At 42.5% G+C, this 25872-nt stretch overlaps 1 protein-coding gene across 1 annotated transcript in view; it reads left to right on the plus strand.

Moving 5' to 3' along the window:
- ankfn1 (ankyrin repeat and fibronectin type III domain containing 1) overlaps positions 1-25872 on the plus strand; it is a 286097-nt gene that overhangs the window by 78834 nt on the left and 181391 nt on the right. Inside the window, exon 6 of the mRNA XM_046354362.1 lies at positions 1304-1341. Coding sequence (XP_046210318.1) covers positions 1304-1341 — 38 coding nt within the window. The remainder of the gene's footprint in view (positions 1-1303; positions 1342-25872) is intronic.

The following is a 25872-nucleotide window of genomic DNA, read 5'->3' on the forward strand; positions in this document are numbered from 1 at the left end:
TGCCCTGGTCAATTATCGGTGCTCTTATTGTGAAGTGGAAACGTTTAGGAGCAACAACCGCTAAGCAGCTCATAGGTGTTGAAGCACATTGTGCGTAAAAATCGTCTGTCCTTGGTTGCAACACTCACTACTGAGTTCCAAACTGCCTCTGGAGCAACGTCAGCACATTAACTGTTTGTCGGGAGCTTAATGAAATGAGTTTCCATGGCCACACAAACCTAATATCACCATGCGCATTGCCACGCGTCAGCTGGAGTGATGTAAAGCTCGCCACCATTGGATTCTCTGGAGTGATGAATCACACTAGACCATCTAGCAGTCTGACAAACTAATCTGGGTTTGGCAGATGACAGGAGAACGCTACATGCCTGAATGCATAGGCCAACTGTAAAGTTCAGTGGAATAATGGTCTGAGAATGTTTTTCATGATTCGGTCTAGGCCCCTTCGTTCCAGTGAAGAGAAATCTTCACGCTATAGCATACAATGACATTGTAGACGATTCCAACTTTGTTGCAACAGTTTGGGGAAGGCCCTTTCCTGTTTCAGCATGACAATTCCCCCGTGCACAAAGCGAGGTCCATACAGAAATGGTTTATAGAAGAACTTGACTGGCCTGCACAGAGCCCTGACCTCAGCCCCATCGAATGCCTTTGGGATGAATTGGAACGCTGACTGCGATCCATTCCTAATCGCCCAACATCAGTGCCCGACCTCACTAATGCTCTTGTGGCTGAATGGAAGCAAGTCCCTGCATCGATGCTCCAACAGATAGTGGAAAGCCTTCCCAGAAAGTAGGGACCAACTCCATATTAATGCCCATGATATTGGAATGAGATGTTCGGTGAGCACATACTTTTGGCCACGTAGTGTAAAACCAGTTAATATTGTATGAAGGTCATCTGAAGAGAATAATATCTACATCCTACGTTTCACTTCATGGGAACACGTTGTAAACAAGGGTATTTGCTTGACTGTGTTATCCCCTGGTTTGTACTCTTTTTCTTAATTCGTCCATTCTCTGCGGAAGTTGTCCACATATGTCCTGCTTTCCCAACACAGTTTTAGTTCAGTGAGATGCATACTGTTTTACTATTTAACCTTTACCACGTAGCCTTTACATCTGGTCTTTACAGGAAAACTAAGGGAACTGAAGGGTAGGGGCACTATTGGCTAAATATTGATCCACTTTACTGAGACAATTTATGTAGAATGGAATTTCCCATGAATTGATGTTGTATTATGCATTCGTAGCTCCGTGCTCAAAAATACAAAATTATGATCTTCTCTTTTTATCCTCTACAGAGTCTTGGATCAACAGGCAGATACGAGACCAGGAAGAAGTAAGTGTCCTCTCGTTTCTTGTGTCTCGCTGTCTGGCAGCTGCACAATTGGGATTGCAGATAGAGGATTTGTCCCAAATGGCACCCTTTTCCCTACATAGTGCACTACTTCTGACCAGAGCTCTATAGTCATGGTCAAAGGTAGGTCACTATAAAGGTAATGGGGTGCTATTTGTCTGGCAGCTGCACAATTGGGATTGCAGATAGAGGATTTGTCCCAAATGGCACCCTTTTCCCTACATAGTGCACTACTTCTGACCAGAGCTCTATAGTCATGGTCAAAGGTAGTTCACTATAAAGGTAATGGGGTGCTATTTGTCTGGCAGCTGCACAATTGGGATTGCAGATAGAGGATTTGTCCCAAATGGCACCCTTTTCCCTACATAGTGCACTACTTCTGACCAGAGCCCTATAGTCATGGTCAAAGGTAGTCCACTATAAAGGTAATGGGGTGCTATTTGGGACGACAGACTTTGCATGTCATTATCAGAGCAGTCTGGTAATTACAGTAGAGAGATCATTGAAAAATCTTGAAAAATCAAGAGTTGATTATAGTTGTCTATTTTACCCCTGTTCTAAGCACTTTGTCCATCTGGAAAAGCAGTATATAAATCCAATCAGTTATTTTTTGTAAATAGTCTGCAGCTCAACAAGTTTATTAACAAATCTCTTCATTCAAAGCATTAGCTTTCAGCTAATTTGTTTCTAGTTTATCCTCCACTCACCTTTTCTCTATGTCCCCACTGCAGAGTGTACAATATTTTATAAGAATTAATAAATAGCTTAAGCCACGTTCTAGCAATAATGAACCTCTTCTAAGACCTTTCGGGCTCACTGCTCTGAGCCAATAGGGGCTCTCTGATGGAGAGTGTGTAAGAGATCTCTTGAATTGCTCAGTATAATATTTTTTTTAGTCTATCGCATATTTTAGTTAATTCCCAGTAACTATAATTGCTATTTTGTTCATTGCACTACATTGATTAGTATTACACTGCGCATTTACAGCTTTGGCATTTGCGAGTTAATTAGCCAATCCAACAGCACTTACTGTATAGTTTAAGCTGGATAGCAGTGGCCTTGGCGGCTTAGTGGCCTTTACCTGGGTCATGTTGATGGAATATTATTATACTGTGTTGTGATGCCCAAGGGCTTCCATAGTCATGGAGATTAATGTGCGTATTATCAGTGTCCTTGGATCTGGGATCCATAGTTGGGGGGAAGGGGGCGTGTCTGTGTGCACGTGTGCAACCATACTGTCCTTATACTGCAACAATAATTGGGCAAAAGATCAGCATTGGGCAGAAGACAGTCAAACAATAGGTGGCCAGACATTCAAATCACCTGATATTAGTACGTCTGAAATAGACGATACTTTAACATTTCAGTCATGACAGTCCAAAACAACCACCTACAAGCATACACACACAAACACGCACGCACGCACAGGCACACACACAAACACACACACATGTTCATGTCAGAGGTGTGGAAACGTTTTTTTTTTTAATTAAATCTTTATATAACCAGGAAAAGTCCATTGAGACCCAGTATCTTTTTCAAGGGAGACCTGGCCAAGAAGGCAGCAACAATCAATACATTACATAACTGAAATATACAACAATGCAATACAACCACATAAATGGTTTGTTCTGGCCTTTATACACATCGCACACGTGTGCTGATGTGGAAAGGACACGCTCAACACACACGCTACACACACACACACACACACACACTCCACTCCACACATGCTCTGAGAGGTGAGGAATGAATGCATCTCAACATACTGTAGCTGACTCCAGATTTCACAGAGATGGGTAGAGGACAGATAGCGAGAGAGAGAGTGACACACACACACACACACACACACACACACACACACACACACACACACACACACACACACACACACACACACACACACACACACACACACACACACACACACACACACACACACACACACACACACACACACACACACACACACACACACACACACACACACACACACACAACCCATCTGTGTGTTCTGCCAATACATGGATGTCATGATGTTCTGGCGAGAATTTAGTCTACAGCACTTTCTAACCTCTAATGTTGTTCTTAACCACCCTAACCTTAACCTTTAATCCTTAACCCCAGGTCAACAAGAAAAAGCTCAAGTACTCTAGGACGTCATGTACTCTAGCCTAGAGGTTAGACCATTGAGCCAGTAAAGAAAAAGGTTGCTGGTTCAAATACCCAACACGGTGAAAAATCTGGCAATGTGCCCTTGAGCAAGGCACTTAACCCTAATATGCTCCAGGGGCAAGGGGTGCCATACTACCATGGCTGACCCCTGTAAAACAACACATTTCATTGCACCTTTTTATTGTGACAATAAAAAATTAACATCTCAACTCAACACACACAACCCCATACCCTATCCTGCCTACACCATAGGTTAAAGAAGTGCCTTTTGAATGGAATCACTATAGAAGTCCATTGAGCTTTCTCCTGTCTACCACACATACCAATGGGCTCTAGTGATTGATGAATGAATGGAGGGGTTTGGGTCTGTCTGTAGTGTGTGTATGAAGGGGCTATAGTCTTGTGTAATGCATCTCTTCTATGTGTTCTCTAAAGCTTCTACTTAGACCCAGGGTGTGTGTTGGGTCTGCTGTGTCCCCTTTCTTACCTCTACAAAGTATCTATTCAAACCCCTCAATAGACCTCTGTAAGGTATTATCAGAGGAGTACAGGGTGTGTGTGTGTGTGTGTGTGTGTGTGCGCCCTTGTACTTGTGGCACATGAGCGATCATGTACAAGACCCTCACTTGCTCAACTAAAAGCAGCCTCTAATTCCAGAGACAGTGTGAAATGGAGCAAACCCCTCCAGGATGGAACTAATCAACCTGATTGCCTATTCATTAGCTATATCCCCTGGCCTATCTCTTCCGAACGCTGCCACTCTTATACCATTGGGTTTGTCACCATGACAACCAACAGCCAGAAACGGCACTTCTTAATAGTTCCACGGGTCCCACTGGCTCTCACTGCAGATGATGTAGTCAGTGTGTGTGTAGAACATCAGTCGATCACACGCACAATATGCAGTCATGCACATACACACACACATGCCTACTTTGCTCTCCCTTTGACTGCCAATGTTGCAGTAGCTGTTCGCTCTCTTTTGATTATCCGAGTTGAGATGATGCAACAGTACATTACCTTTTCTCTGTCGCTCTCTCTTTTACCTGCCAGTCCATTTTGTGTAGGCCAGAGTGTTTGCGAAGCTTGTAGAGTTTAGACTCTAGTGGAATGCTTAATCATGATGGGAGTTGAGAAAAGGAGCTGGAGAGAGGAGGGATATGTTTGTGTTTATGTGAAAGTGTGTGTGATTGAGTGTTGATCCGTGTGCTTGTTGACATGTCTGAAGCTGTGCGTTGCAGCCAGCCAGAAGGCTTTAGTGCGTCAGATCACTGGATTTACTGGGGTTTACTAAGCTAGGACACTGGATCAATCCTACCACCCACAAACAGACAGCCTGGCTACATACACAGTTTTGTTATTCTATCCTCATGGGGACCTCAAATTGATTTCCATTCAAAATCCAATTTTCCCTAACCCTAAACTTAACTTAAGCTTAAAATAGCCTTTGTCCTCATGGGGACGTGGGAAATGTCCCAACGAGGGAGAATTTTCCGTCCTTGTGGGGACTTTTGGGGATCTTAGGTCCCAACAAGGATTGAAGAACCAACACACACACACACACACACACACACACACACACACACACACACACACACACACACACACACACACACACACACACACACACACACACACACACACACACACACACACACACACACACACACACACACACACACACACACACACACACACACACACACACACACACACACTGGGATGGCACACCAGTAGCATCAGTAGTACATTTACTGTTAATTACCATAATTTCTCATCTACAATGCTTGTTTGGTTATGGTAATTTCTGTTAATGAATTCAATATATTATTATTACATTTTTACCGTTGTCATTGTAGGAGTGGATGCGTTGTTTGCAGTGCACACAACCTTAGCTACACTTGTGAGAAAGTTTTGGTTTAATTCATTCCATTTAAGAGTTTTGTTTGGAGCGCTCTTGTCAATCATGAGTATGGACATGCACCTGATTACATATAGAAGTAGGCCTAGGCTACCTGGCTACCTAGGCTACCTGGCCTGCGTGTAAACGTTGTCCTATAATGTGCCCATTTGGGGATCTGATACTATTTCTGATTGTCTTAACTCTCCACCACCATGGAGCTTCTCAGAGTAATGTTTTCTTCACCTCAAACAGCAAGTGAAATTTTTATTTATTTTTATTTTTTACTGAGAATGACAATAGTTCCTCAACGTAGCCTATTTGAAAAATCTTTCCAGATCTCTCCCTTTCGATAACCACTTAGCATGAAAGGGAAAAAACTTAATGCTCTGATCCGGTGGAAATGTCATAAAATCGGCCTACTTGATTACTTCTTATCTTACAGCTGTGTCTCTCTGTCCAGTGGGAAACTCTGGGGGCCCAGAATATTTTATACAATGTTGCAAGTTTGCTAGCAGGAGCTTTGGGCTTGACCAAGTTAATAGTTGATACAATGTTTCAAGTTCCTTGCAGACAGGCCATGCTTAGCCAATGTGATTTATAGGATATTTATTTTTATATCTGCTGGCTGCAATGTTTTTATTTATTGGCTTTATGTGGGCTATTTTTACATATTGGCAATTGCAATAGAAGTTACTTTTACATTTGTATAATCTTCATTTAAATTTAATATTGATTAACCAAATCACATTGATTTTGAGATATGAAGACTGTTTTAATAAATGATATGAAACTGTTCCACGAAAATGAGCCTATGAAAATCATAACTGCCACGCCAGGTCATGTAGAAATGGCACAATAACTTGGTACTCCAAATGGAAAAGGTTGCCAACCACTGGTGTAACCCATTACCGGCAACTTCAGGAGCGTAACGGAAGAATCTGCCGAAAGTCAGGTCCAGGTTTTTTTCTTCTGGTATGGTTATTGATCTCTGGCTCCCTATTTAGTAATTTGTGTGTCTTCATTTTTAATCGCAGTGTTTATAGCATCAGACGACCCCGTAGCCAACATATAGGTGATTTTATAAAAAAATAGGGTCTGTCTGTACAGTATATAGAAAAATACCCTTTTTATGATTTTCAATCAATTGGTCGAAAGAACAGATGTCTCTCAGTCAACAATTTTTTGTTGTTGTTGTCGGGGACAGCCCTAATCCAATCTTTGATGACTACATTTTCAAAATGTCACACACTGTACTACTATGCAGAATGCTATTTACTCCCATTACTTGAAGCTACGTTTATTTGAGCACCTCTCGTTATGTGATATCCATTATGTTGGCTTCAAACTATACTGAACAAACATAGAAACGCAACATGCAACAATTTCAAAGATTTTACTGAGTTACAGTTCAAATAAGCAAATCGGCCAATTGAAATAAATTAATTTGGCTCTAATCTATGGATTTCACACGACTGGGAATACAGATACATTGCATTCGGAAAGTATTCAGACCCCTTTCCTTTTTCCACATTTTATGTTACAGCCTTATTCTGAAATGGATTAAATGTAAAAAAAAAAGAATCCTCATCAATCTACACAAAATACCCCAGAATGACAATGCGAAAACAGATTTTGACATTTTTGCAAATGTATTAAAAATAAACAAAAATCTTATTTGCATAAGTATTCAGACCCTTTCCACAACTTGATTGGAGTCCACCTGTGGTCAATTTTATATTGATTGGACATGATTTGGAATTTGAAGTTATTCATTGCAAACCTGATCTGACCTATTTGGATTCTTGTGGTCAGTCATGACACTGCCCATACCATAACCCCACCGCCACCATGGGGAACTATGTTCACAACGATGACATCAGCAAACCTCTCGCCCACGCAACACCATACATCTGTGGTTGTGTGGCCCGTTTGACATACTGCCAAATTCTCTAAAATGACGTCGGGCGTGGCTTATATGGTTGAGAAATTAATATTCAATTATCTGGCAACAGCTCTGGTGGACATTCCTGCAGTCAGCATGCCAATTGCATGCTCCCTCCAAACTTGAGACATCTGTGTTGTGTGCCTAAACTGCACATTTTGGAGTGACCTTGTCACATCTGCTCCTGCTTCACGCACTCCTATCATCCATCACACACACCTGCCTTCCTCGTCACGCACATCAGCGATATTAGACTCACCTGGACACACTCATCACCTGTTATTACCTCCCCTATATTTGTCAGTTCCCCACCACTGTTCCCCGCTTCCGCATTAATTGTTTTTTTGGTTTGTGTTACCTGTTTGCTGAAGCTGTTCCTGTCTCGTTCCATGTCTGTTATATTTTCTCCCCGTACCTGCTTCGTCTCTCCAGCGTCAATTCCTTGTGACAGAAAGCATAAGCCCACACATGAAGCATCGGGATGTACCTGCGTAACGGTTGATGTACCTGCGTAACGTTCGCCCTAACTGGCTCGAGAGGTTTCCTTGCCCCGGTTGGCGCCCATCCCACGTTGGGCCACAGCCGGATCGTCAGATCTTGTTCGCCCAGCCCGGTCCGGGAGTATTTTTGTTTGTTTTTTTGTTTTGGATTCGGTTCGTTGGGCTTCCACGCCCCAACTGGGTTGCCCAGCGCCCATGTGTCGCCCAGTTCGCCCAGGGGGACACCGGGTGGCACCCCTAGAGGGGGGGTACTGTCACATCTGCTCCTGCTCTCCCCCCCCTGGCGCTTGAGGGCACCAGGCTGCCCTGCATCATGCAGTCCTATCATCCATTACGCACACCTGCCTTCCCTCGTCATGCGCATCAGCGATATTGGACTCACCTGGACTCACTCATCACCTGTTATTACCTCCCCTATATTTGTCAGTTCCCAAGCTCTGTTCCCCGCTTTTGAAACAATTGTTTTTTGGTTTGTATTACCTGTTGCTGTTCCTGTCTCGTTTCATGTCCATATATATTAAATGTTTTACTCCCCGTACCTGCTTCGTCTCTCCAGCGTCAATTCCATGTGACAGACCTTTTATTGTCCCCAGCACAAGTTGCACCTGTGTGATGAGCATATTGTTTAATCTGCTTCTTGATATGTCACACCTGTCAGGTGGATGGATTATCTTGGCAAAGGAGAAATTCTAATTCACAGGGCAGTAAACAAATCTGTGCAACAAACTTTAGAGAAATAAGCTTTTTGTGCAGATGGAACATTTCTGGGATCTTTTATTTAAGCTCATGAAACATGGGACCAACACTTTACATGTTGCGTCTGGATGCATAATTAAAGCGTTGATCCATATCTGATCTATATATGTTACATTATAACATCTATCTGAAATTACCTAAAGCCACTCTGAGATTCTGAAGTGATCGCCGAAATTTGTGATTGCCGAAATTCCCTACCCTGTCTCTCTCTTTCTCACAAGCATTCAATATGTTTGTTCTCTCTCTCTCTTTTATATCGCTCCCACTGATTCATTGCCAGACCTGCAGTCATGGCGACCATGTGGTTTTAGTTTGTGAGGGGAACGGCACCTCAGTACCTCCAGGCTCTGATCAGGCCCTACACCCAAACAAGGGCACTGCGTTCATCCACCTCTGGCCTGCTCGCCTCCCTACCACTGAGGAAGTACAGTTCCCGCTCAGCCCAGTCAAAACTGTTCGCTGCTCTGGCCCCCCAATGGTGGAACAAACTCCCTCACGACGCCAGGACAGCGGAGTCAATCACCACCTTCCGGAGACACCTGAAACCCCACCTCTTTAAGGAATACATAGGATAGGATAAGTAATCCTTCTCACCCCCCCCCCTTTAAGATTTAGATGCACTATTGTAAAGTGAATGTTCTACTGGATGTCATAAGGTGAATGCACCAATTTGTAAGTCGCTCTGGATAAGAGCGCCTGCTAAATGACTTAAATGTAAATGTTCATTTAAACATTTACTGTCACTGACTCTACCTAGATCTGGGCTTTCCACCCTGTTCCTGGAAAGCTACTCTTCTGTAGGTTTAGGTTTCAACCCCAGCTAATTACTAGAATCAGGTGCGCTAGATTAGGGTTAGAGCGAAAATCGCTCCAGAAACCGGCTTGGAGAGCCCTGACCTAGATGAACACTGCTTTTTAAAGTGGTAACCTAATTGAAAATTACACATAAATGTATTTTGACCTTCTCATGGTTTTTAGAACGTAGCTATGCATTTAAGCTAAACAAACACCTTTCCCCTAGCTTATAAAGTGTGTGTGTGTTTCTGTCTGTTTGTGTTTTATTTGCACGTCTCCTGATAATCAATGGTAGTCATTCCATCCACCATCCATCCACCCACACACACAGACACACAGACAAAGCGTACTTCAGGGAACATCATGGTCGTGATCAAGCATTCACACTGTGGGAATCCAATATGCATTCATACATATCCTCACCTTATCAAACACACACACACAGATGGAGGGAGGGAGGGGTCTCAACTTACTATTGAGAGTAAAAATAGTAGAATACATCAGGTGCAATTTCAAAATGTGGTTGTGTATCAGCAGATTTTCTCTTATGTCAAGTAGCCATTTCAGCTAAGACTTTTTAGATTGGTAGGTAGTCTAGCCAGTGGTCTTAACTTGTAGAATACCAACTGGGCTCGCAGGGCACGTGCCCAGGTGCCCTTCCTCCAGGAGGTCCTCATTGATGCTGTTAGTCATTCTCACTCAGATATCATATTAACAGACATTACAAAATTTGTAGAATTGCAGCAACCTTCCTTTAAAGGTCCAATGCAGCTGTTTTTATCTCAATATCAAATTGAGATAGTGATCGAGAACCATACATCCTCCGAAACCCAACCCTGCCAAGCCACACTGCTTGCTTAATCCAGAAGCCAGCCTTGCCAATCAGAGGAAACAGCTGCACCTGGCGACCGTGTCAGCATGCACTGTGCCCGGCCCACCTCAGGAGTCGCTAGAGCACAACGGGACAAGGACATCCCGGGAGGCCAAACCCTCTCCTAACCCAGTACGACGCTAGGCTAATTGTGCACCGCCTCATGGGTCTCACTGCGACACAGCCCGGGATCAAACCCGGGTCTGTAGTAACGCCTCAAGCACTGCTATGCAGTGCCTTAGACCACTGCGCCACTCGGGAGGCTGATATCAAATAATTTCTGTGTAACAATTAAGTACCTAACATTAGGAGCACCTGCTCTTTCCATGACAGACTGACCAGGTGAATCCCTTGTTGATGTCACTTGTTAAATCCACTTCAATCAGTGGAGATGAAGGGGAGGAGACGGGTTAATGAAGGATTTTTAACCCTGGATCCAGTTGACACATGAATTGTGTGTGTCTCATTTAGAGGGTGAATGGGCAAGACAAAATATTTAAGTGCCTTTGAACAGGGTATGGTAGTAGGTGTCAGGCATACGGTTTGTCTCACGAAAGGCAACACCGCTGGGTTTTTCACTCAACAGTTTCCCGTGTGTATCAAGAGTGGTCCACCACCCAAAGTACATCCGGCCAACTTGACACAACTGTGGGAAGCATCAGCATCACCATGGGCCAGCATCCCAGCTGAACGCATTTGACACCTTGTAGAGTCCATGTCCTGGTGAATTGAGGCTGTCCTGAGAGCAAAAGGGGGTGAAACTCCATATTAGTAAGGTGTTCCTAATGTTTTGTACACTCAGTGTATATAAAACTCAGGAAAATCACATTCCTGACTGCACTAGGCCTTTAAAACGGCAACATTTTTCTACACCCCATGGCAAAATGTGTAGAATGTGTAGAATTATACATTGTGTGCAAAAGGCATGAGGAGGTAGGCAAATAATTACAATTTTGCAGATTAACACTGGAGTGATAAATGATCAGATGGTCATGTGCAGGTAGAGATACTGGTGTGCAAAAGAGAAAAGTAAATAAATAAATACAGTATAGGGATGAGGTAGGTAAATTGTGTGGGCTATTTACCAGTGGACTATGTACAGCTGCAGCGATCGGTTAGCTGCTTAGATATCAGATGTTTAAAGTTGGTGAGGGAGGTAAAAGTCTCCAACTTCAGTGATTTTTGCAATTCGTTCCAGTCACAGGCAGCAGAGAACTGGAAGGAAAGGCGGCCAAATGAGGTGTTGGCTTTAGGGATGATCAGTGAGATACAGCGTGTCATACGGGTAGGTGTCGCCGTCGTGACCAGTGAACTGAGATAAGGTGGAGCTTTACCTAGCATGGGCTTGTAGATGACCTAGAGCCAGTGGGTCTGGCGACGAATATGTAGCGAGGGCCAGCAGACTAGAGCATACAGGTTGCAGTGGTGGGTGGTATAAGGTGCTTTAGTAACAAAACGGATGGCATTGTGATAAACTGCATCCAGTTTGCTGAGTAGAGTATTGGAAGCTATTTTGTAGATGACATCGCCGAAGTCGAGAATCGGTAGGATAGTCAGTTTTACTAGGGTAAGTTTGGCGGCGTGAGTGAAGGAGGCTTTGTTGCGGAATAGAAAGCCGACTCTAGATTTGATTTTAGATTGGAGATGTTTGATATGAGTCTGGAAGGAGAGTTTACAGTCTAGCCAGACACCTAGGTACTTATAGATGTCCACATATTCTAGGTCGGAACCATCCAGGGTGGTGATGCTAGTCGGGCGTGCGGGTGCAGGCAGCGAACGGTTGAAAGCATTTTTTTTACTAGCGTTTAAGAGCAGTTGGAGGCCACGGAAGGAGTGTTGTATGGCATTGAAGCTCGTTTGGAGGTTAGATAGCACAGTGTCCACGGAAGGGCCAGAAGTATACAGAATGGTGTCGTCTACGTAAAGGGAGATCAGGGAATCGCCCGCAGCAAGAGCAACATCATTGATATATACAGAGAAAAGGGTCGGCCCGAGAATTGAACCCTGTGGCACCCCCATAGAGACTGCCAGAGGACAGGAAAACATGCCCTCCGATTTGACACACTGAACTCATTCTGCAAAGTAGTTGGTGAACCAGGCAAGGTAGTCATTAGAAAAACCGAGGCTACCGAGTCTGCCGATAAGAATATGGTGATTGACAGAGTCGAAAGCCTTGGCCAGGTCGATGAAGACGGCTGCACAGTACTGACTTTTATCAATGGCGGTTATGATATTGTTTAGTACCTTGAGCGTGGCTGAGGTGCACCCGTGACCGGCTCGGAAACCAGATTGCACAGCGGAGAGGGTACGGTGGGATTCGAGATGGTCAGTGATATGTTTGTTGACTTGGCTTTCGAAGATCTTAGATAGGTAGGGCAGGATGGATATAGGTCTGTAACAGTTTGGGTCCAGGGTGTCTCCCCCTTTGAAGAGGGGGATGACTGCGGCAGCTTTCCAATCCTTGGGGATCTCAGACGATATGAAAGAGAGGTTGAACAGGCTGGTAATAGGGGTTGCGACAATGGCGGTGGATAGTTTCAGAAATAGAGGGTCAGAAATAGAGGGTCCTTTGTCTACACACTCATCTCATATGTATATACTGTACTTGATACCATCTACTGTATGCTGCTCTGTACCATCACTCATTCATATATCCTTATGTACATGTTCCTTATCCCCTTACACTGTGTATAAGACAGTAGTTTTGGAATTGTTAGTTAGATTACTTGTTGGTTATCACTGCATTGTCGGAACTAGAAGCACAAGCATTTCGCTACACTCGCATTAACATCTGCTAACCATGTGTATGTGACAAATAAAATTTGATTTGATTTGAGATTGTCAAGCCCAGCTGATTTGTACGGGTCCAGGTGTTGCAACTCTTTCAGAACATCTGCTATCTGGATTTGGGTAAAGGAGAAGCTGGGGAGCCTTGAGCGAGTAGCTGCGGGAGGGGGGGGGGAGCTGTTGGCCGAGGTTGGAGTAGCCAGGAGGAAGGCATGGCCAGCCGTTGAGAAATGCTTGTTGAAGTTTTCGATTATCATGGATTTATCGGTGGTGACCGTGTTACCTAGCCTCAGTGCAGTGGGCAGCTGGGAGGAGGTGCTCTTGTTCTCCATGGACTTTACAGTGTCCCAGAACTTTTTGGAGGTAGAGCTACAGGATCCAAATTTCTGCTTGAAAAAGCTGTCCTTTGCTTTCCTGACTAACTGTGTGTATTGGTTCCTGACTTCCCTGAACAGTTTGATGCTATTGCAGTCCGCCACAGGATGTTTTTGTGCTGGTCGAGGGCAGTCAGGTCTGGAGTGAACCAAGGGCTATATCTGTTCTTAGTTCTGCATTTTTTGAACGGAGCATGCTTATCTAAGATGGTGAGGACGTTACTATTAAAGAATGACCAGGCATCCTCAACTGACGGGATGAGGTCAATATCCTTCCAGGATACCCGTGCCAGGTCGAATAGAAAGGCCTGCTCGCAGAAGTGTTTTAGGGAGCGTTTGATAGTGATGAGGGGTGGTCGTTTTTTATTTTTTGTATTTATTTAACCAGGTAGGCTAGTTGAGAACAAGTTTGCTTGACTACGGACCCGTAGCGAATACAGGCAATGAGACAGTGATCGCTGAGATCCTGGTTGAAGACAGCGGAGGTGTATTTGGAGGGCCAGTTGGTCAGGATAACGTCTAAGAGGGTGCCCTTGTTAACAGATTTAGGGTTGTACCTGGTGGGTTCCTTGATGATTTGTGTGAGATTGAGGGCATCTAGCTTAGATTGTAGGACTGCCGGGGTGTTAAGCATATCCCAGTTTAGGTCACCTAACAGAACAAACTCTGAAGCTAGATGGGGGGCGATCAATTCACAAATAGTGTCCAGGGCACAGCTGGGAGCTGAGGGGGTCGGTAGCAGGAAGCAACAGTGAGAGACTTATTTCTGGAGAGAGTAATTTTTAAAATTAGTAGTTCGAACAGTTTGGGTATGGACTTAGAAAGTATGACATTACTTTGCAGGCTATGTCTGCAGTAGACTGCAACCCCTCCCCCTTTGGCAGTTCTATCTTGACGGAAAATGTTATAGTTGGATACATACAAATGTATGGACAATGTATGTATGGAAATCTCAGAATTTTTGGTGGCTTTCCTAAGCCAGGATTCAGACACGGCAAGGACATCAGGGTTGGCAGAGTGTGCTAAAGCAGTGAGTAAAACAAACTAAGGAAGGAGGCTTCTGATGTTGACATGCATGAAACCAATACTTTTTCGATCACAGAAGCCTGGGGACATGCAGGGCCTGGGTTTACCTCCACTTCACCCGCAGAACAGAGGAGGAGTAGTATGAGGGTGCGGCTGAAGGCTATCAAAACTGGTCGCCTAGAGCGTTGGGGACAAAGAATAAAAGGAGCAGATTTCTGGGCATGGTAGAATATATTCAGGGCATAATGCGCAGACAGGGGTATGTTGGGGTGCGGGTACAGCGGAGGTAAGCCCAGGCACTGGGTGATGATAAGAGAGGTTGTATCTCTGGACATGCTGGTTGTAATGGGTGAGGTCAAAGGAGTGTGGGAGGTGGGACAACGGAGGTATCAGAGGTATGAAGAGTGGAACTAGGGGCTCCATTGTAAACTAAAACAATGATAACTAACCTGAACAACAGTATACAAGGCATATTGACATTTGAGAGAGACATACAGTGAGGCATAAAGTAATCACAGGTGTTGATTGGGAGAGCTAGCTAAAATAACAGGTGAGACAACAACAGCGAATCAGCTAACACAACAACAGCAGGTAAAATGGTGATGACTAGGCAGAGATAGTGTGTTATGTTTGGAATACACATCCATACTTTACACATTTGGATACCTGTGCGTCTGTGTGTTTACTGCATGTATGACAAAGTTGATTGCAAACTGCTATGCCCTGCACACAGAAAAAGCAATCATGTATACTACCAGGGTGTAGTTGGTGCTTCGTGTGCTTATTCAAATTATGGTTTGTGTGTACTGTATTGATGCAAAAAAAATGTTTTTAAGAATTTGAAGAGTTTTGCAAGAATGGTTTGCTTTTGCAAGAGATGTATAATGTTTTGCTGGTTTGGTGTAAGGTTTTGTGGTTAGTGTATAGAGTTTTGCAAAAATAGCCTATAGCTTCAAAGATCGTGCCTAAGCAATTATAAAAAACTGTAAATTAAACTGAACAGAACAGTCTCAACAGCCAATTATTGCAGGATATTCCCTGCCCGGAAATGTAAGGATATAGACAAAAGAGTTGGCTGACAAATAGAGATGGAGAGGGAAAGACACAGCAAGGGAAGAAAGATAGAGATGGAGAGGGAAAGTCACAGCAAGGGAAGAAAGATAGAGATGGAGAGGGAAAGACACAGCAAGGGAAGAAAGATAGAGATGGAGAGGGAAAGACACAGCAAGGGAAGAAAGATAGAGATGGAGAGGGAAAGACACAGCAAGGGAAGAAAGATAGAGATGGAGAGGGAAAGACACAGCAAGGGAAGAAAGATAGAGATGGAGAGGGAAAGACACAGCAAGGGAAGAAAGATAGAGATGGAGAGGGAAAGACACAGCAAGGGAAGAAAGATAGAGATGGAGAGGGAAAGACACAGCAAGGGAAGAAAGATAGAGATGGAGAGGGAAAGACACAGCAAGGGAAGAAAGATAGAGATGGAGAGGGAAAGACACAGCAAGGGAAGAAAGATAGAGATGGAGAGGGAAAGTCACAGCAAGGGAAGAAAGATAGAGATGGAGAGGGAAAGACACAGCAAGGGAAGAAAGATAGAGATGGAGAGGGAAAGACACAGCAAGGGAAGAAAGATAGAGATGGAAGGTGGACTGGAATGGGAAAAGAAAAAGTGGGATGGAAAAAGGGAGCACGAGAGACAAAAAAATATCAATAAAGAAATAAGAGAGTGTGATAATTTTTTTTATATATACATTTATTCCTAAATTCATCTTTCTTCAATGGCTGTATTTTCACCCACAGTGGCCAATCCACTATTAATACGGATCTTAACTCCAACCCCCCCATGTCCACAGATAAACCCATCTTTCCCAGTACAATACCTTTTGCAATAGATCCCATTTGCAGGTCCTTCTGAACCCTCATATTAGGACATAATAACCATGCAGGTCCTTCTGAACCCTCATATTAGGACCTAATAACCATGCAGGTCCTTCTGAACCCTCATATTAGGACATAATAACCATGCAGGTCCTTCTGAACCCTCATATTAGGACATAATAACCATGCAGGTCCTTCTGAACCCTCATATTAGGACATAATAACTATGCAGGTCCTTCTGAACCCTCATATTAGGACCTAATAACCATGCAGGTCCTTCTGAACCCTCATATTAGGACATAATAACCATTCCTGAACCTGACTCCAAAAGCGACCCACCAATAGACAGTACCAGAAGAGATGTCCTATTGATTCTGTTTCCGCGTAACAGAGTCTGCACAAGGCTGACCGTTCAATGTCCCATATATTAGGCATTAGTTTTGTAGCAAATCTTTTATATAATATTTAAAATTTAAACAAACTGGTTGATGTGTCAGTTGTATTTTTCTACATTAATTCATAGACCCCATGCCAAAGTATTGGAACATTACAGATCTGTTCCCAATTGACTTGAATTTTATATGGCATTGCTGTCAATGTATGTGGCATTTATGTGGCATTACTGGTTTTGACTTTAATTGAAACTAATCTTTTTGTTTATACAGTTGAAGTCAGAAGTTTACATACACTCAGGTTGGAGTCATTAAAACACATTTTTCAACCACTCCACACATTTCATGTTAACAGACTATAGTATTGGCAAGTCGGTTAGGACATCTACTTTGTGCATGACACAAGTAATTTTTCCAACAATTGTTTACAGACATATTATTTAATTTATAATTCACTGTATCATAATTCCAGTGGGTCAGAAGTTTACATGCACTATGTTGACTGTTGTCGTGGAAATTTCCTCTATTTACCAAATCATGGGAGCAAACCACACACACAAGTCAGAGTTAGTTATCAAAGTCCATCTTTAATTATATGAGCTCTATCACAATCCTGTGACTCTCAGATAAATTCAGTGTCTCTCCATGAATTGTCTGAGCCCCCTTACACATTGCAACTGAGATCCTTTAATAGCAAAGAACACACATAGTCAGACAGCATATACATAATAAATCGTTCAGCTTTGTCTCCTTACTCAAACCCCAGAACCATAAACCAATCCTCCATATCAACAGGCATATATCAAATTGTCATTTAGATACAACCAATTCTAAATACAACCAATCATGGGAGAAGCTCACGGAGAGGAGAATGGGGCTATAGGTTAAGATAAAAGGGAGCATGAGAATGATTCCAGACACTGCCACCCTCCTTTCCCCACTAGAAAAAGGTATGGAGAAAAAGATATGTTTACACATGATGACACTTTGACCTCTCCCCTCTCAAACTCATGCAACTTAGTCTTGACAAAGAACAGATAACTGCAAACCCCGCCACAGTATTATCAAAAATACCATTCTGATGAGAAGTAACTTATACACATTTGATGAATATAAAACATCTTACATATGTTACCAACAAATTCTGAATCTTCCACGACACTGTGCCTTCAAACAGCTTGTAAAATTCCAGAAAATCATGTCATAGCTTTAGAAGCTTCTGATAGGCTAATTGACATCATTTGAGTCAATTGGAGGTGTACCTGTGGATGTATTTCAAGGCCTACCAAACTCAGTTCCTCTTTGTTTGGCATCGTAGGAAAATCAAAAGAAATCAGCCAAAAAATTGTAGTCCTCCACAAGTCTGGTTCATCCGTGGGAGCAATTTCCAAACACCTGAAGGTACCATGTTCATCTGTACAAACAATAGTACGCAAGTATAAACACCATGGGACTACACAGCCGTCATACTTCTCAGGAAGGAGACGCGTTCTGTCTCCTAGAGATTTACGTACTTTGGGGTGAAAAGTGCAAATCGATCCAGAAACACAACAAAGGACCTTGTGAAGATGCTGGAGGATACAGGTACAAAAGTATCTATATCCACAGTAAAAGTATCCACAGCAAGGAAGAGGCCACTGCTCCAAAACTGCCATAAAAAAGCCTGACTACGATTTGTAACTGCACATGGGGACAAAGATCATACTTTTTAGAAAAATGTCCTCTGGTCTGATGAAACAAAATTAGAACTGTTTGGCCATAATGGGGTTGCTTTGCTGCTGGAAGGACTGATGCACTTCACAAAATATATGGCATCATGAGGTAGGAAAATTACGTGGATATATTGAAGCAACATCTCTAGACATCAGTCAGGAAGTTAAAGCTTGGTTGCAAATGGGTCTTCCATATGGACATTGACCCCAAGCATACTTCCAAACTTCTGACCCACTGGGAATGTGATGCAAGAAATAAAAGCTGAAATAAATCATTCTCTCTACTATTATTCTGACATTGCACATTCTTAAAATGAAGTGGTGATCCTAACTGGCATAAGACAGGGAATTGTTACTAGGATTAAATGTCAGGAATTGTGAAAAACTGAGTTTAAATGTATTTGGCTAAGGTGTATGTACACTTCCTACTTCAACTGTATATTCTAATCATTTATGCCATTTGTGGTTTTTAATGGGTGGCAGACAGACTAATTGTTCTAGCTACCAAGGTATTTATCAGGGACCAAATTGTAGCCTATTCCCTATATAGTGCACTACTTTTGACCAGATCTGGTCAAGAGTATTGCACTATATAGGGCAGTGTTTCCCAACTTCAGTCCTTTGATACCCCCATGATGATTATTTGACAAGTTGAATCAAGTGTGCTTGTCCAGGGCTTCAGTAAAAATGTGTACGGTTGGGGATACTCGTGGACTAGAGTTCTATAACACTGATATAGGATATAGGGTGCCATTTGGGACGCATATGAGTCAAGCTACGTTTAGGAGGAACATGATGCACCCCAAAAATTCAAATGATAAAAAAATGTGTATTCCTCCCGACAGGGACACAAAGGATTCCATAAATGCATATTAATCATTATCAAACCGACAGAAAATAAATGTTCTTATATTAATCATTATCTAACAGATAGAGGAGACTTTAGCTTGACTTAAGCTCTGAATGTTATTTAAAGAGAGAAGCCTTATTCTCTTAAGTATTAGTAATCTAATAAAAAGATTAGGCCTTTAGTCATTCATGATCTGTGATGTTCTGGAGTGATGTGTGAAAGGCATTATACTGTGTCCCAAATGGTACTGTATTCCCTATACAGGGCACAACTTTTGACCAAGGCCCATAGTGCACTATAAAGGGAATAGGGTGCCATTTTGGATGCTATCATTATGTATAAGTGCCTCGTGATGTATTGCTTCAATTGAGTTAAACTCATGATGGGCTAAAGGCTTTCTTCTGGTCACGATCTGTGTGAGGTCAGGCCGGTCTTGCGTGCTAACAGGTCCGAGCAACTCTCTCTCTCGGTGTGTGTGTGTGTGTGTTTTTGTGAAAATGGGTTGTTGAGGTGTGTGCGCATGTCAATGCAGGACTGTGCGCATTAGAGTGAAATTGGCAGAGGTGTGAGGCTAGTGTATGAGTGTGTGTCTGCCTAGTGCCTACGTGTGTGCGTGTGTGTCTACCTGCACGTGTTTGTGTGTGTGCCTGCCTGCCTGTGTGTGTATGTACTAGAGGTCGAAATGGCCGATTAATTAGGGCCGATTTCAAGTTTTCATAACAATCGGTATTTTGGGACACCGATTTGGCCGGTTTAAAAATACAATATATATATATATATATATATATATATATATATATATATATATATTTTTTTTTTTACACTAGGCAATTCAATTAAGAACACATTCTTATTTTCAATGATGGCCTAGGAACGGTGGGTTAACAGCCTTTTTCAGGGGCAGAACGACATATTTTTACCTTGTCAGCTCGGGGATTTGTTTTTGCAACCTTCTGGTTACTAGTCCAACGCTCTAACCACCTGCCTTACATTGCACTCCACGAGGAGCCTGCATGGCAGGCTGACTACCTGTTACGCGAGTGCAGCAAGAAACCAAGGTAAGTTGCTAGCTAGCATTAAACGTATCTTATGAAAAACAATCAATCTTAACATAATCACTAGTTAACTACACATGGTTGATGATATTACTAGTTTATCTAGCGTGTCCTGCGTTGTATTAAATCGATGTGGTGCCTGTTCATTTCTTATCGAATCACAGCCAGCTTCGCCAAATGGGTGATGATTTAGCACTGTCGTTGCACCAAACCTAACCATAAACATCAATGCCTTTCTTTAAAATCAATACACAAGTATATATTTTTAAACCTGCATATTTAGTTAATATTGCCTGCTAACATGAATTTCTTATAATTAGGGAAATTGTGTCACTTCTCTTGCGTTCCGTGCCAGCAGTCAGGGTATATGCAGCAGTTTGGGCCGCCTGGCTCGTTGCAAACTGTGTGAAGTCCATTTATTCCTAACAAAGACCGTAATTAATTTGCCAGAATTGTACATAAATATGACATAACGGTGAAGGTTGTACAATGTAACAGCAATATTTAGACTTAGGGATGCCACCAGTTAGATAATATACGGAACGGTTCCGTATTTCACTGAAAGAATAAACGTTTTGTTTTTGAAATGATAGTTTCCGGATTCGACCATATCAATGACCAAAGGTTCGTATATCTGTGTGTTATTATGTTATAATTAAGTCTATGATTTGATATTTGATAGAGCAGTCTGGCTGAGCAATGGTTGGCAGCAGCAGGCTCATAAGCATTCATTCAAACAGCACTTTCGTGCGTTTGACAGCAGCTCTTCGCTGTGCTTCAAGCATTGAGCTGTTTATGACTTCAAGCCTATCAACTCCCGAGATTAGGCTGGTGTAAACGATGTGAACTGGCTAGCTAGTTAGCGGGGTGTGCGCTAATAGCATTTCAATTGGTGACGTCACTTGCTCTGAGACTTGGAGTAGTTGTTTCCCTTGCTCTGCAAGGGCCGTGGCTTTTGTGGAGCCATGGGTAACGATGCTTCGAGAGTGGCTGTTGTCGATGTGTTCCTGGTTCGAGCCCAGGTAGGGGCGAGGAGAGGGACGGAAGCTATACTGTTACACTGGCAATACTAAAGTGCCTGTAAGAACATCCAATAGTCAAAGGTTAATGAAATACAAATGGTATAATAGAGAGAAATAGTCCTATAATACCTATAATAACTACAACCTAAAACCTTCTTATGTGTGGGACCTTGGTGATCTCTAGTCTGAGTGACGTTCCTGGGATCAACCCACCATGACCTCTAGATTATTCTAAATCCCTCATAGGATCAAAGCACCTCACGTGCTTCAGCCCCTCTCCCTAAAACATTGTTCATCCTTCTTTTTATCATGTTACCTCATAGGTGTCAGTGAATATGTGTGTGTAAACGGTATGATAGTTTCATAGGTATCAGGGAATGTGTGAGTGTGTGGTATGTGTGTATATGTTAGGGTGTGTGATGCATGTGTTTGGTGTCACAGCTCAGGAGTTTCCCTAGAGGAGTGAGATTTTAGAGATCAGAGAGGGACAACCTCTGTCAGAGCCGGAGACATCGGTTTGAAGTGGCCGTCAACCCTCTCCTAACTCTGTCTAGTTTCTGCTTTTCAAATCTGAGGTTAATGTAATGGAGAGTTACTCTATACTATTGTATTTCTATACTATTTTTTAAATAATGTGTATAGAAGCTGCCAGAAGCCATTTGCCAGTGTTGAAAAAAAACAAATATGATATGTTATTGTTAGAAAATGTCAGCTTCTCTTTTAGGCTCTTTCTCTTTCTCTCAGCAGTGATCTATTAGCAGCAGTCAAAGTTGTTTACTTGGAGCTGAATGCTGATCATCACCATTGGCAGCTTTTTTTAAGACCGACTCGAAACATGAATGGAGGCTATTCATATCTCACAGAGTATCTCACTGTGACTGTAGCCCTAAATACCTCTCAAAGACACCGAGTGAAGGCAAGTTCTTTAGAGGAGTATAGTGACTATGTCAACTGTCATTGTTCTCTGCTCTTTTGTTCCAAATGAGGCCAGGATGTTCTCATTTTCTTCAAGCAGTGTTCCCCTACTAACTGGCATCCATCTCCCTCTCTGTCTCTCTCTCTCCTCCGCTCACTCACCCATTTTCTCTCTATCTCTATTTTTATATCTCTTACAATGTACTCCAGAGATGCTTGCATCTTTGCTCAAATGCATATAATGCCTGACAATTCCAGAAATGCATGGCTCTGACATCTAGTCTACAGGTTGGCCAAAGTGGTTCCTAATTTGACATATGACATTATTATTTTAACCATTTTTGTAACTTTTATTTCTACAGGGTAGGTCACCATTGAGACTAGGGTCTCATTTGCTAGGGAGCCCTGTGAACATGAACACACAATAAATAATATCAATACAATACATACAACAAGATTAATCAAAACAAACACAACTCGCACATATTTCCTGACTTAAACTCCATCCACATAGTTTGGCCTGTCAGAGGATTCTTAAATGTCCTAAAAAGTAATTCTGATTCCCATGTATAATAGCCGTTTGAGTGACTAAAATATTACCCATAATATTTGTTGGGGATAGAAGTGCTTAAAATTTGGGTATCAGATTTATGAAAATAGAGGCTGAGTGGGCGAGGAGTTTATATTCTATTGCTCACCTTGACTGACAGCTCTTTGAAATGCCTATGTCAAGAAACTTGAATACAGTGAGCAGTGAAATCATCTCCAGCACATTTGGTGATACACAAAGCAGCTCAAACAACATTCAAATTGCATCAATGATGTCATTTGTTTTTATACATCTCCCATTTGACATGTTTCTTGTGATGCGGTTCACAGCAGCACTGACGGATGTGTTGACATGACAACTGCGTCAGCGTTTTGAACAACCCTTCCCCCCTTTCATTCCATGCTGGCTGAAGAGCTAGCTAGTAACTAGCTAACACCAGACACAACTATCTGCCATAGATGAATAGTGTAAACATTTAATTATATTTGCTGACACCCTACTATTACATTTTCCACCAGTAGAGTAACTATCAGGCGCCTCTCCACAAACATGCCTTCTCTGATGTTGGTTACAAGGCGGTACTTATTTAAATTAGGTAAGATAATATAATGTTAAGATTGGTGTATTAAAATATCCTATCCCCTTAATAATCCAGCCTCCTGGAGGCCAAGTGTTTGACATGGGGGAGGGGACCAGTAACTTTATGATCAAACTTTATTACTGTAGAAGCAACAGTCATGTTTCATACTTTGGTCATCATACTTTGATCTGGTTGCATTCAAATATCATCCAATTTCATGAAAAACATGATTTTGATAATTGTTTTGGCCACCAAGCCAATACTTTGGCAGTGATATATACTGAACAAAAGTATAAACGCAACATGCAACAAGTTCATTGATTTTACTGAGTTACAATTCATATAAGGAAATCAGTCATTTGAAATTAATTCATTAGGTCCTAATCTCCCCAGTGGTTGGTGCCAGGCCCAGCCAATCAGAATTAGTTTTTCCCCACAAAGGGCTTTATAACAGAAATACTCCTCAGTTTCATCAGCTGTCCGGGTGGTGAAGAAGCCGGATGTGGAGGTCCTGGGCTGGTGTGGTTATACGTGGTCTGCTGTTGTGAAGCCGGGTTGTACATACTGCCAAATTCTCGAAAACAATGTTTGAGGTGTCTTATGGTAGAGAAATTAACATTCAATATTCTGGAAACAGCTCTGGTGGAAAGTCCTGCAGTCAGCATGCCAATTGCACGCTCCCTCAAAACTTGAGACATCTGTGGCATTCAAATCAAATTTATTTATATAGCCCTTCGTACATCAGCTGATACCTCAAAGTGCTGTACAGAAACCCAGCCTAAAACCCCAAACAGCAAGCAATGCAGGTGTAGAAGCACGTGTTGTGTGACAAAACTGCGCATTTTTGAGTGGCCTTTTATTGTCCCCAGCACAAGGTGCACCTGTGTAATGATCATTCTACTTAATTAAGGGCCACTTCCAGGATTCATTCTTAAGAGGGACAGTCTGTTCTTATGAGATAATTGGTATTCTCTTTAAAAATGAAGATAAATCGCCTTGCTATTTAAACCTCTATCTCAGTGACACTCAGACATGCACATGCTCGCACGCACGCACACACACATACATACATACACCCTGTACAGTCACTTCCTTCCCATTATACCTTTCCACCCCACTGCCCCCCTCTCTCTCTCTTCATCTGTTGCCTTTCAATGGGAACCATAGAAACAGTAGAATCTTAAGGCACTGTGGAACTATTAAACAGTCAATGTTCAATGTTGCGTGTGTGGCACTGCTTGTCATCTGATTCACCTACATGGACTCACACTACAAGTGTTTATAGTTGTGAAATGTCATATCATCAGTTACAAGGAACTGTGGAAGCAACAGACACTTTACACAGAATGTTTATTCATGAATCAAATCAAATTTGATTTGTCACATACACATGGTTAGTAGATGTTAATGCGAGTGTAGCGAAATGCTTGTGCTTCTAGTTCCGACAATGCAGTAATAACCAACGAGTAATCTAACCTAACAATTCCACAACTACTAACTTATACACACAAGTGTAAAGGGATAAAGAATATGTACATAAAGATATATGAATGAGTGATGGTACAGAACGGCATAGGCAAGATGCAGTAGATGGTATCAAGTAGAGTATCTATATATGAGATGAGTAATGTAGGGTATGTAAACAAAGTGGCATAGTTTAAAGTGGCTAGTGATACATGTATTACATAAAGATGCAGTAGATGATATAGAGTACAGTATATACATATACATCTGAGATGTTTAGGGTATGTAAACATTATATTAAGTGGCATTGTTTAAAGTGGCTAGTGATACATTTTTTACATCAATTTCCATGATTATAGTGAGCTGGAGTTGAGTCCGTATGTTGGCAGCAGCCACTCAATGTTAGTGGTGGCTGTTTAACAGTCTGATGGCCTTGAGATAGAAGCTGTTTTTCAGTCTCTCGGTCCCTGCTTTGATGGACCTGTACTGACCTCGCCTTCTGGATGATAGCGGGGTGAACAGGCGGTGGCTCGGGTGGTTGTTGTCCTTGATTATCTTTATGGCCTTCCTGTGACATCGGGTGGTGTAGGTGTCCTGGAGGGCAGGTAGTTTGCCCCCGGTGATGCGTTGTGCAGACCTCACTACCCTCTGGAGAGCCTTACGGTTGTGGGCGGAGCAGTTGCAGTACCAGGCGGTGATACAGCCCAACAGGATGCTCTCGATTGTGCATCTGTAGAAGTTTGTGAGTGCTTTTGGTGACAAGCCAAATTTCTTTAGCCTCCTGAGGTTGAAGAGGCGCTGCTGCGCCTTCTTCACAACGCTGTCTGTGTGGGTGGACCAATTCAGTTTGTCCGTGATGTTTACGCAGAGGGATTTAAAACTTACTACCCTCTCCACTACTGTCCCGTCAATGTGGATAGGGGGATGCTCCCTCTGCTGTTTCCTGAAGTCCACAATCATCTCTTTTGT

Source organism: Oncorhynchus gorbuscha, linkage group LG06 (genome assembly GCF_021184085.1).
Source record: "Oncorhynchus gorbuscha isolate QuinsamMale2020 ecotype Even-year linkage group LG06, OgorEven_v1.0, whole genome shotgun sequence".
NCBI classification, from domain to species: Eukaryota; Metazoa; Chordata; class Actinopteri; order Salmoniformes; family Salmonidae; genus Oncorhynchus; species Oncorhynchus gorbuscha.